Below are 14,398 nucleotides of genomic sequence, written 5' to 3'. Positions count from 1 at the left end.
GCAAACATTCCTTTATTTTGGTAGATTATTAAATTGTCAGAGTTAATAAACTGTGTGTGCGTACATACACATGTGCGAATACTGACTGCTGTTTGAGCATCAACAATGTAGAAAGCTTAACTAGGACCGTCATGGTTTTAAACAGCCTATACCTTCTAGAAAGGTGTTTTTCTGGGCCCACACCTTTTTTTAATTAATTTTTATTGGAGCTTCATTGCTTTACAATGGTGTGTTAGTTTCTGATGTACAGCAGAGTGAACCAGCGATATGTTTACACATATCCCCTCTTTTATGGATTTCCTTACCGTTCTGGCTACTACAGAGCACTGAGTAGAGTTCCCTGTGCTCTCCAGTAGGTTCTCATTCGTTATCTATTTTACATGTAGCAGTGTGTGTATGCCAGTCCCAATCTCCCCACCCACAGCCTTTCTGAGACTTCTGTGCTAGCTTCTTTTTTGTCTTGTGCTGTATTTGGCAAGTAAAACCTGTGGGTTTGTGTTTTCTCTTTCTACTGAGTTCTTGATCAGTTCTGAAATGTTCCTCTCGCCCCTCCTCATTCACCCTTTTGGATGGGAACTAACTGTGAAATAGCACGGCCCCATCAACACTGTTCTTTTCAAAAGAAAGTGCTGACAGGCTATGCAGTGCCAGTCTGCAGTGTCACAGAAAAAGTGCTGACCTGACCTGAAATAAACCGAGAGGGTATTAACCTAACTCACAGGTTTTCTTTAGCTTGACTATTAGCAGCTTTGGCACTGGGGAAAGGAACCCATGAGCGTCAGTGTTTTTCAAATTCTTTGCCCATGATGGGACAGCAACCCAGCATGACTATCATAAAACATAATTAAAAATACACAAAATACTGTAAAATATACACCTAACACAAAAGTTTCCTGAAACATCACTTACCATGGCATTCCATTTTCTATTTTTCAGTTTGAGTTGTAAAAAGATGTAGGTTCTAACCCACTCTGTTGATTTCGTGTGAGTTTCACAGTTGGAAAACTAGGACTCTGAGGACTTTTCTGGTGGTCCAGTGGTTAAGACTCTGCACTCCCAATGCAAGAGGCACAGAGTCGACCCCTGGTCAGGGAACTAAGATCCCACATGCCAATGGTGTGGCCCCCGCTAATAAAAACTTACTACTCTGATTTTCCATTTTATAAAAAAGGAAAGAGTCACATGGAAATGGGGAGACCCTGTGCTTCTGGGATATCAGCACTGGAACTAAAGGATAAACAGAGACGTCCCCCCTCCTCTGATACAGAGCAACATCCGTAGATGACCACATCGCTCAGGTCAAGCAATCAGAAAGCCTGCAGAGGCCCTACCTGGGGTGTCAAATTCATCTCCAGCTTTTATCCTTGAGTTGGCTGGTGGGAAATACAGCCATGGGACTTGGACTCTTTTACCTGAACAGTGAGGTCAGACACTTTGCTTTTGAATCTACAGAACAGCCATCAAAGAGAAAGCAAACTGGGCCCACAGACAGCAGATAATGGGATCAGATAAGACAACACAAGACTGGCAAACAGTAGATTTCCACGGAGAACACTGAACCATAAGCCATACCTTTTTGGATTTATTTTGGAGGGTGTATCCTCTGTACCAACCTGTCAGGGTAGAAGAGAAGACAGAATTGAGTACGTTACCTGGGACAACACACAGACATTAGCAACATACATCCTCATAACCTGGGTATCCTGCATTGCAGGCAGATTCTTTACCATCTGAGCCACCAGCAAAGCCCATGGTTTGGATGTGGAGATGGAATCCAGGAGACCTCTAGCAGACAACATGAACGTTTTCATTTATTATACAGTAAAAATCTAGATTTATTTCAGAGCTGCACTGTCTTGATAATTAAAGGATTTAAAATTCACTTAGAACCACGCTTCATCACTTCTCCTTTGGAGAAAAGACCAAATAAATAAATAACAAGATGGAAGACAGCTCAGTCTCTTAACACCTTAATCCCTTCCAGTCATTCAAAAAATGCTTTTGCATGAATGAACATGAACTTTCATCCGTTTATATACATTCTGTGAGCTACCTTACACTACTAAAATAGATATTTTAAAGTAATTTATATATATTCTCTCCTTCTTGCTTTCTCTCCCACTCCCACGCCCCTCTCTCCCAGGATAAGAACCAATATTCTGGAACAATTTTAAATCAGAGTAGCAAACCTTATGTGTATATATATGTGTATATATATATATCAAACCTTATATATATTTATACCTAAAAACAAACTGAAACAAATAAAACAACATTTTAAACAATTCTTGGCAATGCTGCAATACTCCTCTACATAAAAAGATTTTATATGTTTGCTTAACAAGGCTTTAAGTAAAGTCTTTAACTTTCTTTTAAAAATTCCAATCAGTACACATATTCCTATGGATGTTTTCCCACCCTCTATCTTATAAAGGGAGTATATAATTTAATCTATCCATAAATAGATACTGGATAATGAATATTTACTGAATACCTAATACAGGTAATTCACTGAAATAATTTTGCTCATTCCCTATAACCATGAGGCATCAGGGTGGTTATCCTAAGTAAACCTTGTCAGCAGGCCAGATGCATAAAGGAGCCATAAACACACAGTGAGCACATGCAAGCTATAATGGAAACTTCAAGCATACTGTTTCTGGACAAAATTATAATTGGAAAACACACATGCACTCCAATGTTCACAGCAGCACTACTCACAATAGCCAAGACACAGAAACAACCTAAATCTCCATTGACAAATGAATGGATGAGGAAAATGTGGTTCATACACAGAACAGAATACTACTCAGCCATAAAGCAGCAATGGATGGACCTAGAGATTATCAAACTATGTGAAGTCAGAAACAGCATAGGATATTATGCCATGGACTGCTATCTTTAATTAGGAGTGGTGCTCCCTGTTCAGATATTTTTTTGTCAATCATGGGCTTTGATGCAAATCTATAACCAGTCCACAGCATAATACCCTATTCTAACCAGTTAAAAATAGGAAAATCCTTAACACTTTTGAATGCTGACAGTTTAAAATTTGAGAAAAAATTAATAACTCTACGCTTCAAGAAGGTAAATTCAGCTCCCTAATATATCCAAAATAGTCTGTGTCCAGTGTTGGATGATTTTATATAGAACAAATTATAGAAGAGTTCTATTAGCAGATGCATGAAATTTAAAAAAAAATTTTTTTAAGTGTAGTTGGTTTATAATGTGTTAACTTCTGGTGTACAATAAAGTGATGTAGTTATGTATACATTTATATATGTATATGTGTGTTTCTTTCCATGAATGCAGAGTTCCAAAGAATAGTAAGAAGAGATAAGAAAGCCTTCTTCAGCAATCAATGCAAAGAAATAGAGGAAAACAACAGAATGGGAAAGACTAGAGATCTCTTCAAGAAAATTAGAGATACCAAGGGAACATTTCATGCAAAGATGGGCTTGATAAAGGACAGAAATGGTATGGACCTAACAGAAGCAGATGATATTAAGAAGAGATGGCAAGAATACACAGAAGAACTGTACAAAAAAGATCTTCACGACCCAGATAATCACGATGGGGTGATCACTGACCTAGAGCCAGACATCCTGGAATGTGAAGTCCAGTGGGCCTTAGAAAGCATCACCACGAACATAGCTAGTGGAAGTGATGGAATGCCAGTTGAGCTATTCCAAATCCTGAAAGATGATGCTGTGAAAGTGCTGCACTCAATATGCCAGCAAATTTGGAAAACTCAGCAGTGGCCACAGGACAGGAAAAGGTCAGTTATCATTCCAATCCCAAAGAAAGGCAATGCCAAAGAATGCTCAAACTACCGCACAATTGCACTCATCTCACACGCTAGTAAAGTAATGCTCAAAATTCTCCAAGCCAGGCTTCAGCAATATGTGAACCGTGAACTTCCTGATGTTCAAGCTGGTTTTAGAAAAGGCAGAGGAACCAGAGATCAAATTGCCAACATCCATTGGATCATGGAAAAAGCAAGAGAGTTCCAGAAAAGCATCTATTTCTGCTTTATTGACTATGCCAAAGCCTTTGACTGTGTGGATCACAATAAACTGTGGAAAATGCTGAAAGAGATGGGAATACCAGACCACCTGATCTGCCTCTTGAGAAATCTGTATGCAGGTCAGGAAGCAACAGTTAGAACTGGACATGGAACAACAGACTGGTTCCAAATAGAAAAAGGAGTTCGTCAAGGCTGTATATTGTCACCCTGTTTATTTAACTTATATGCAGAGTACATCATGAGAAACGCTGACTGGAAGAAACACAAGCTGGAATCAAGATTGCCGGGAGAAATATCAATAACCTCAGATATGCAGATGACACCACCCTTATGGCAGAAAGTGAAGAGGAACTCAAAAGCCTCTTGATGGAAGTCAAAGTGGAGAGTGAAAAAGTTGGCTTAAAGCTCAACATTCAGAAAAGGAAGATCATGGCATCTGGCCCCATCACTTCATGGGAAATAGATGGGGAAACAGTGTCAGACTTTATTTTTCTGGGCTCCAAAATCACTGCAGATGGTGACTGCAGCCATGAAATTAAAAGACGCTTACTCCTTGGAAGGAGAGTTATGACCAACCTAGATAGCATATTCAAAAGCAGAGACATTACTTTGCCAACAAAGGTTCGTCTAGTCAAGGCTATGGTTTTTCCTGTGGTCATGTATGGATGTGAGAGTTGGACTGTGAAGAAGGCTAAGCACCGAAGAATTGATGCTTTTGAACTGTGGTGTTGGAGAAGACTCTTGAGAGTCCCTTGGACTGCAAGGAGATCCAACCAGTTCATTCTGAAGGAGATCAGCCCTGGGATTTCTTTGGAAGGAATGATGCTAAAGCTGAAACTCCAGTACTTTGGCCACCTCATGTGAAGAGTTGACTCATTGGAAAAGACTCTGATGCTGGGAGGGATTGGGGGCAAGAGGAGAAGGGGACGAGAGAGGATGAGATGGCTGGATGGCATCACCAAGTCTATAGACATGAGTCTGAGTGAACTCCGGGAGTTGGTGATGGACAGGGAGGCCTGGCGTGCTGCAGTTCATGGGGTCGCAAAGAGTCGGACATGACTGAGCGATTGATCTGATCTGATCTGATGTGTGTTCCTTTCCATTATAGTTTATTATAGGATATTGACTATACTTACAATAGCCAAGACATGGAAACAAGACTTGAGTCTCTTCCAAGCAGTTTTCATCTCTTTATGTCCTATAAACCCAAGATGTTTTACCACAGACTGGGTTCACTTTCGGAGGGGAACTTACCAAAACTTTTGTAAACAGTGTTTTTGTACAGCTATCCATCGTAGAATTATGCTTCTGAAGCCTGTCATTTTTGAAAACTTTTTTTTGTTCTTTTAAACCTAAGTCTTCTCTAGGAAATGGCAACCTACTCTAGTATTCTTGCCTGAAAAATCCCAGGGACAGAAGAGCCTGGCAGGCTATAGTCCATGCAATCGCAAAGAGTCGGATACAACTTAGTGACTTAACAACACCAACAAAGTCTTCTCTACAACTGTGGTATGTGTACAACTCCCTCTAAAGGCTCAAGTTCACCATGCTGAATTCTACAAAGTGAACGCTCACATTCCATGGCGTTGGGTACTGGCAGAACACTGTTTCTGGAGTTTTCATCATATATGCTGAGGATTTTATAAATTCGGCTGCTTATAAATCCAAGAGATATGGTAATAGTCCAAGAGTACATTTGCTCATTTGCACGTCACAAACCACAGTGGTGACACAAGCAAGAACATGAATTTCCAATTAATGCCAACACCTAAAGCAAGATAATTACAGCTAAATACAGTATGCTACTGGCCTATTGAAAGTGTTATCAACAAGAGCCATAATCAATGAGTCGTGTGAACCCACTGGAATCTCAGTTGCTGTCTTAAATTAAAAAATGAAGGGAATGGTGGAGAGATGGTAAGTCCAGAGGATTAGGTGAAATGACAATCTCAAAAAGTAAGCTTCTGGCAACCATGGGGAACTTCAAAAGTGATTCTATGCAGGGACTTCCTTGGCAGTACAGTGGTTAGGACTCCACGCTTTCAGTGAAGAGGCCTGGGTTCAATCCCTGATCGGGGAACTAAGATCCTACAAGCTACAGTGTGGCCAAAAAAAAAAAGTGATTCTATGCAAAAGGTTGATCTGTTTGGGAAAAGAGTCATTTCTATTTTCCTGGGGCTGACCCAATCCAGAATAAAACTGTCCCCTCCAATTTACAAATATCAGAGAGTCCCTAATTCCATTGTCAAAGTCACTTACTTAAGCTGGTTTCTCAGATAATTTCCATCAGCCAAGATTCCATCATCACCTGCTCCATTTTGCCTCACCTGTCCAAATGCATCTCTGGCCACTGCCCACTTTCTGGCTCCCACAGGACATGTCCCTTACTCAGCTCTTCACCCACTCTACATACAACCATTCAATAAATATTTATTAAGCACTAGTTTAGATACCATGGTGGAGTGGAGAACAAGAGTTATTACAAAGATTACACTCTAATATAAAATATGATATATATGATGATCTCAGAGGATGACAGAGCTGGGTAAAAGCACTCAAGGAGAGCACATGGCAGAAAATAATTAGCAACATGGGACATGATAAAACAAAATGAACTACAGCTATACACAACATCATGGGTGAACCTAAAAAGCATTATGCAGAATGAAAGAAACTAAATGAAACAGATATGCATAGTTCCATTTACATAAAGCTGAAGGGCAGAAAGACTAATCAGTCCATGGTGACCTAAATTAGCAGAGTTTTGGTTTTTTTTTTGAAAGTGGGAATTGCACAGAGGAAGGTGACGGAACTTTCTGGAGCACAGGGAGGGCTCTGTATCTTGACTGGAGCATTAGGCACATGTTGTGCACTCAATTTGTTTAAATTCCTTGCATTGTACCTAAGATGAGTGTATTTCACTGTATATACATTTCACTGCAATTTCTAAAAAACATTAAAAAATGTAAACTTATCAAAGGAACAAAAAGCTACGAACAAAGCTAGTGGAGGTGAAGAATTCCAGTTGAGCTATTTCAAATCCTGAAAGATGATGCTGTCAAAGTGCTGCACTCAACATGCCAGCAAATTTGGAAAACTCAGCAGTGGCCACAGGACTGGAAAAGGTCAGTTTTCATTCCAATCCCAAAGAAAGGCAATGCCAAAGAATGTCCAAACTACTGCACAATTGCATTCATCTCACACACTAGCAAAGTAATGCTCAAAATTCTCCAAGCCAGGCTTCAACAGTACGTGAACCGTGAACTTCCAGATGTTCAAATTGGATTTAGAAAAGGCAGAGGAACCAGAGATCAAATTACCAACATCCGTTGGATCATTGAAAAAGGAAGAGAGTTCCAGAAAAACATCTACTTCTGCTTTATTGACTAAGGCTAAGCCTTTGACTGTGTGGATCACAACAAACTCTGGAAAATTCTTCAAGAGATGGGAATACCAGACCACCTTACCTGCCTCCTGAGAAATCTGTATGCAGGTCAAGAAGCAACAGTTAGAAACGGACATGGAACAACAGACTGGTTCCAAATTGGGAAAGCAGTATGTCAAGGCTGTATATTGTCACCCTGCTTATTTAACTTCTATGCAGAGAATATCATGAGAAATGCTGGGCTGGATGAAGCACAAACTGGAATCAAGATTGCCAGGAGAAATATCAATAACCTCAGATATGCAGATGACACCACCCTTTTGGCAGAAAGCAAAGAAGAACTAGAGCCTCTTGATGAAAGTAAAAGAGGAGAGTGAAAAAGTTGGCTTAAAACTCAACATTCAGAAAACTAAGATCATGGCATCCGGTCCTGTCACTTCATGGCAAACAGATGGGGAAACAGTGACAGACTTTATTTTTCTGGGCTCCAAAATCACTGCAAATAGTGATTGCACCCATGAAATTAAAAGATGTTTGCTCCTTGGAAGAAAAGCTATGACCAACCTAGACAGCATATTAAAAAGCAGAGACATTACTTTGCCGACATAGGTCCGTCTAGTCAAAGCTATGGCTTTCCAGTAGTCATGTATGGATGTGAGAGTTGGACTATAAAGAAAGCTAAGCACTGAAGAATTGAAACTTTTGAACTGTAGTGTTGCAGAAGACTCTTGAGATCATGTTGATGTATGGCAAAACCAATAGAATATTGTAAAGTAATTAGCCTCCAATTAAAATAAATACATTTATATTAAAAAAAAAAAAGACCCTTGAGAGTCCCTTGAACTGCAAGGAGATCCAACCAGTCAATCCTAAAGGAAATCAGTGCTGAATACACATTGGAAGGACTGATACTGAATCTGAAACTCCAATACTTTAGCAACCTGATGCAAAGATCTGACTCCTTGGAAAAGACCCTGATGCTGGGAAAGATTGAAGGCAGGAGGAAAAGGGGATGACAGAGGATGAGATGGTTGGATGGCATCACCAACTCGATGGACATGAGTTTGAGCAAGCTCCAGGAGCTGGTGATGGACAGGGAAGCCTGTCGTGCTGCAGTCCATGGGGTTGCAGAGAGTCGAACATGACTGAGCAACTGAACTTAACTAATCAAAGGAACATTACAAAGTATCCACCTCAAAGTGACATAGAATTCAACAATAAAGGCATTGCTCAAGTATTACTGAATATTTTTGTTGGAAAGTACCTTGAAACCAGTTTCAGCCACGTGTGAAAAATCAGAATTTTTACTCCAATTTCTCGATTGTTTTTACTTTGTATTGTGTCTCTCCAATGACATTGTTCTTCTTTCTTGTTTGGGGCTCCAAAACTGATTCTGAACAAGTATTGCTATTTCCAAAAATTCAATCCCAGTCTGGAGATTCATTTACTCATTCAACAAAAAGATGCTTAGGAGAGCAAGACCTATAACATCCTTGTCATACTTGGTCTCATTTTTTAATGGGAAGAGAAAAACAAACGTGAACACACAGGGATATGAAAAAAGTCATTTCATTAAGGGCTAAAAGTTATTAGGGAAAGAGTGACAATGCACCCTCACATTCACTGCCGCACTACTCAGAACAGCCAAGACACAGAAGCAACCTAAGTGTCTATCAACAAAAGAGTGGATAAAGATGATGTGGTTTATATACACAGTGGAATATTACTCAGCCATAATAAAGAATGAAATAAAGCCACTTGTAGCAACATGGGCAGACCCAGAGATCATACTAAGTGAAGTAAGTCAGAGAAAGATAAATATATGACATTACTTAAAAATGGTATTAGTCGATCAACTGCGTCTGACTCTTTGCAACACCATAGACTGTAGCCTGCCAGGCTCTCTGCCCACAGGATTCTCCAGGCAAGAATACTGGAGTGGGGAGCCATTCCCTTCTCCAGGGGATCGTCCTGACCCAGGGATCAAACCTGGGTCTCCAGCACTGCGGGTAGATTCTTTATGGTCTGAGTCACCAGGAAATCCCAAATATACATGTGGAGTCTGACAAAGGATGCAAATGAACTTATTTACAAAAACAGAAACACTCACAAATTTATGTTTACCAAAGGGGAAAGGTAGGAAGGAGGGATAAATCAGTAGGAGTTAGGGATTAACATTACACACTACTACACGTAAAATAGATAACAAACAAGGACCTACTGTCTAGCACAGGGGACTATATTCAATATTTTATAATAACCTAAAGATGGAAAAGAATGTGAAAAACAAATATACATGTATATGTTTTTTTAACTGAATTACTGCTGTACACTTGAAGCTAACACAACACTGTAAATCAACTATACTTCAATTTAAACAAAAAAAAATGACAAGTGGAGATGGGTTACTTCAGCATGCGTGGACAGAAAGTTCTCTCTGCTGAGGATTCACATTGCTAATGTGGTCATTCATTTATTATACATAAAACACTTATTCAACCCTAGCATGCCAGACACCGTCTTCAAGGAGGAAGGAAATAGACTGTAAACAAATAATGAAATACAAAAGGGCCTTTAATGGTAATGCTTGAAGACACTTGGCACACAAAGGCAGGGTTATGAATATGCTGAAGGCATTTACTGACTCGGAAGATTTTTTTTGAACCATAAAACCATCATTTACATGTGTAAGGCATGAAGCATTCTGTAAAATCTCTCATTTTGCAGCCCCAGAATAAATCTGTTTCCTCTCTGCTCCATCAGTAAATTATTCTTATTGTGGTAAAATATACATAACATGAATTTTAACACTTTAACTATTTGAAAGTACACAGTTCATTGGCATTAAGTACATTTGCACTGTTGTACAATCATAATTTTTGACCTTCCCAGGAATTAAAGGCAAGAAAGAGATAGGGAACCATGGTTTCTATGCACCTTCTCTGGGCAGTGTAGCCAGCCAGGCTCCTCTGTCTGTGGGATTCTCCAGGTAAGAATTCTGGAGTGGGTTGCCATTCCCTTCTCTAGGGGATCTTCCCAACCCAGGGATCAAACCCATGTCTCCCGCATTGCAGGCAGATTCTTTTCTGCTGAGCCACCAGGGAAGCCCAAAGCCTGGCTGGTCAGGAGTGGGATTCGGAACCACACCTTTAGAGGACTCTGGAACCTGAAGGCAGGTCTGTGCCTTACACAGCTAGGCCGTCCTGATGGAGGAAGAGCCAGGGCTAAATCCTGTTGGTTTTTATATGTGTCACCGGCCTGGTAGCTCGCTGGCTTGAAGCAGAGTTAATTAGGCCAAGGTCGAAGGTTCCATTCTCTGCGGGCCAGGTGAGCCTGTCAGGTTTCCATGGCCACAGCCTATTCTCCCATTCCCAGTGAGTGTCCCTCAGGACAAGCCTGAGGTCCCTTCCTAGAGGGAAGCTGGGAAGGGGGGCAAACCTCTACTGGACTTCATTGCTACATCTTTGTCTGAAGGCAGCACAGAGCCACTGGGGTTCAGGAAGTCCACTTTCTGAATGCAAGGACCATCTCAGTGGGGCTTTTGAAACTAAGTTCAAAGGCAGATAGCAAAAGGATGCAAAGACAGTCAGAGGCAATTCTATTCTTTCGTATCATTTTGTGAGACGATCGGTCATCCATGTTAATAATCTGAGCTCGATTTTGTGCCTTTGAGTCAGGCATGTGCAGTAACTGCTAGAAGCCTGCGCTCCAAAGAACTGAGTTCACAGAAATTTAACACCCTCACCTCGAAAGAGAGGAAACAACAGGCAAGGAACTGAAAAGGTTGTCCAGAGTCAAGCAGTGACTTGCTAGCTAAGATGAGGATCTGAACATGGGCTTCCTAGGGCATACTTCATAGCTCACTGCCCCCTCACTGCTCCTGGCGGTGGTGGGGGGCAGCTTGGCCACAGAATCCTCTCAATATAAACCCCAAAGACACAAGCACAGCAAGTTAGCAGAAAAGAAAGATGGCGGTTTCCGGCTTTTGCTTCTTGAATGAACAAGAAAGAGTGGTGTCTTTGTGGTATCTGGCACACAGCAAACACTCAATACATTTTGGATGACTATATTAATGAGAAAGAGAACTCCTAGAGCTAATTGCCACGGACAGAACAGACTGATGGAGGACCCCCTAAAATCTGCTCCTCTGGGCCAAGACTGACTGCAAGGTCTGAGACATCCTTCTCTTCTCTCCAAGATCCCATAGCCAGTGGCAGAGCAGGGTGGGGCCCAAGCACCTGCCCGGGAGGCCAGGGACAGAAGAGACACCACTTCTTATGAGACTCATTGAAACCCAAAAGCCTAGGTCTCCATCCTGGTTCTGTACTCACCAGCTCTGCCAGACTCCCATTGGTCAACTATTCATTTCAAGGTAGGAAGGCTCTGCTCTCTCAAACATCCTTCCCCCAAAACATTCCTTTCTCCTCCGCTCATAAAATCCAACCCCACAGCTAAGAGAGGTTTGCTCTGGTTGCCCACAAGACATGGTGATGACATGACTTTTTTCCAACAGCACACACCTCCTCAGACAGATGGAAGGATCTGGTCCAGGCGGTGGACCCACAGGAGGAGCAGATTCAAGTTACAGCCGACAAACCAGAGGTGACATACACAAATTTCTCCTGCAAAACTGGGGACTCTCTCTGCGATTCTGAAGCTCAGTGAGAGGAAGGGAAAAGATCTCCTCCAGTCTGATCAACCTCTTGACTTTGGTTTGCCCATTCCCTTTCAATATGCTTGATGTGGCCTTTTCTTTGTTTTCTAAAGCAAAGTAATCCTGACAGTTGTTTGTCCCTCTGGCTCCTGGCACTAATTCCACTCTTCTGTGGTGGAATTTTCTCTAACTTACCCAACCAGTTTAAGCAAGCTGAAATAAACGGATGTCACATGCAGTTTCCTCTGTAGTAGCAATGAACTTGCTGGAACTTTCTTAGATTGATTTTGTTATCATCAGTACCGATATTTGCAAAATGGGAGAGAAAGGAATACAGGTTTGTGAATGAGGAATCATTTCATCAAATGGGATATATTGAAGAAGGCCTGCTTTTACAAGGAACAATGCTAGGTTCTGGGGGTGGGAGATGCTGATTTAGGAGTTTGGGACTCCAATAACACCCACTCCTGATCTGGAAGAATTTCTAATGTAATTGCTAGTAGAACAGAAGGAGACAAGTGAGGGTGAAGTCATAATTAACTTGCATGTCTAGTTAACCAGGATTTCTGGAATTTCAGTGCAGACTTTTTCTTTTTTTTTAACTGGAGGATAATTGCTTTACAATGTTGTGTCAGTTTATGCTGTATAACATGAATCAGCTATGTGTATACATATATCCTCTCCCTCTTGAGCCTCCCTCCCACCCCACCCCTCACTACATCCCCCTAGGTTATCACAGAGCACTGAGCTAAGCTCCCTGTGCTAGACGGCAGATTCCCTCTAGCTAGCCATTTTACACATGGGAGTGTGTATATGTCAGTGTTACTCTCCCAGTTCGTCCCACCCTCCCCCCAGGCCCTGTGTCCATGTCTCTATTCCTTCCCTACAAATAGGTTCATCAGGGCCATTTTTCTAGATTCCATATATAAACATGTTAATATATGATACTTTTCTCTAACTTACTTCATTCTGTATGACAGACTCTAAGTCCACCCACATCTCTGCAAATGTCACAATTTCGTCCCTTTTATGGCTGAGTAATAGTCCACTGTATATGAACACGACACCTTCCTTATCCAGGTCCACCCATCTGTCAATGGAAAGAATTCTGGAATTTCAGTGCAGACTGCTTTTTCAATGAAACTGCCACTCCACCTGAGGACATTGGGATGAGAGGTAAGAGATGAAGGCTGCCTTCATTTCTGAAGGGGGCCAGAGGCTCCAGCAAGGCAGGAACCTGATCCTGGGCAGAGGGATTGGAAATACGTGAGCCTTCGCACAGAGGACAAGTCAGGTGATGTGAGGAAAGCCCTCCAGTGTGACCCAGTGCTGAATCTAAGATCCCTTCAGCCTGATCTCCTAGAAACCTGCTCTAAATTCCTCAACGGAATGCCTCCTAAAAATGAACAAGCAAGCCTACAATGTTGTGGACCCAGAAAGCCAGGGGTGAAAAGACACTACCAAGGGTGAGAAGAGACCGACAGTGCAGAGTTGGAACCCAAGACTGGTGACAACATCGAGTCCTGGTGTGACATCCCTGGCAGTCCAGTGATTAAGAATGCACCTGCCAATGCAGGGGACACAGGTTCAATCCCTGGTCAGGGGAGATCACACAAACCACAGAACAACTAAGCCCATGAGCCACAACTGCTGGGACTGTGCTCTATGAGAAACCACTGCAATGAGAAACCCAGGCACCGCAACAGAGTTGCCTCTGCTCGCCGCAACTAGAGAAAACTGGTGAGCAGCAGTGAAGACCTAGTGCAACCATAATAATTTTTTTTAAAGTCCTGGTGGCAAAACATCAGAAAAGCTGAAATACAAACCACATGGGACGCTCCCAGAGTGTCAGAGCCAAAGATGGCTGAATCTGACCCATGTGCCCTCTTCACTAACTCAGGCGGGAGGACACAACCCAGGACCTGAGCCATACATCCTCAGACACACAGGGAGGGAGAGACTGCCACAGGCTGGTAGGTGTCAGAGACCCCTGCAGAGACCTCTCTGCTTGCTGGTCCTTCCTGACCCACCTACCACACCTGAGGGGCTTGGACACACTGTCAGTGACGACTGCCCACCACCTCAGTCATTCTTCCCCAGAGAGTGTGGGCTGCAGGAGGGGGACCGATCTCTCTGGATGTAGGGGGAGACAATTCTGCTAGGCTCCTGAAGAACAGGTATGCCTACCCACTTGGAGGAAGCCAGCTGCTGAAAACAGGTGGGGAGGAGGGGTGTGGAGGCTGATGAGCACCCTGCACCGAGGGTGAAGTGGGTCCAAGCACACACCGAGCTTGGGGGGCAAGCAGGAGACCACCGGCCAGAGGGACAAGTT

At 42.3% G+C, this 14,398-nt stretch overlaps 1 protein-coding gene across 3 annotated transcripts in view; it reads right to left on the bottom strand.

The window, feature by feature from the left end:
• Nucleotides 1–14,398, bottom strand: part of DOCK5 (dedicator of cytokinesis 5) — a 280,649-nt gene that overhangs the window by 171,112 nt on the left and 95,139 nt on the right. For all 3 annotated transcript variants that reach the window (XM_005210292.5, XM_010808067.4, XM_059889493.1), the window contains exon 3: nt 1,573–1,613. In XM_005210292.5, the coding sequence (XP_005210349.1) occupies nt 1,573–1,613 (41 nt within the window). The remainder of the gene's footprint in view (nt 1–1,572; nt 1,614–14,398) is intronic.

Source organism: Bos taurus, chromosome 8 (genome assembly GCF_002263795.3).
Source record: "Bos taurus isolate L1 Dominette 01449 registration number 42190680 breed Hereford chromosome 8, ARS-UCD2.0, whole genome shotgun sequence".
In the NCBI taxonomy this organism is placed as follows: Eukaryota; Metazoa; Chordata; class Mammalia; order Artiodactyla; family Bovidae; genus Bos; species Bos taurus.
This window is presented reverse-complemented; position numbering and strand designations above follow the sequence as displayed.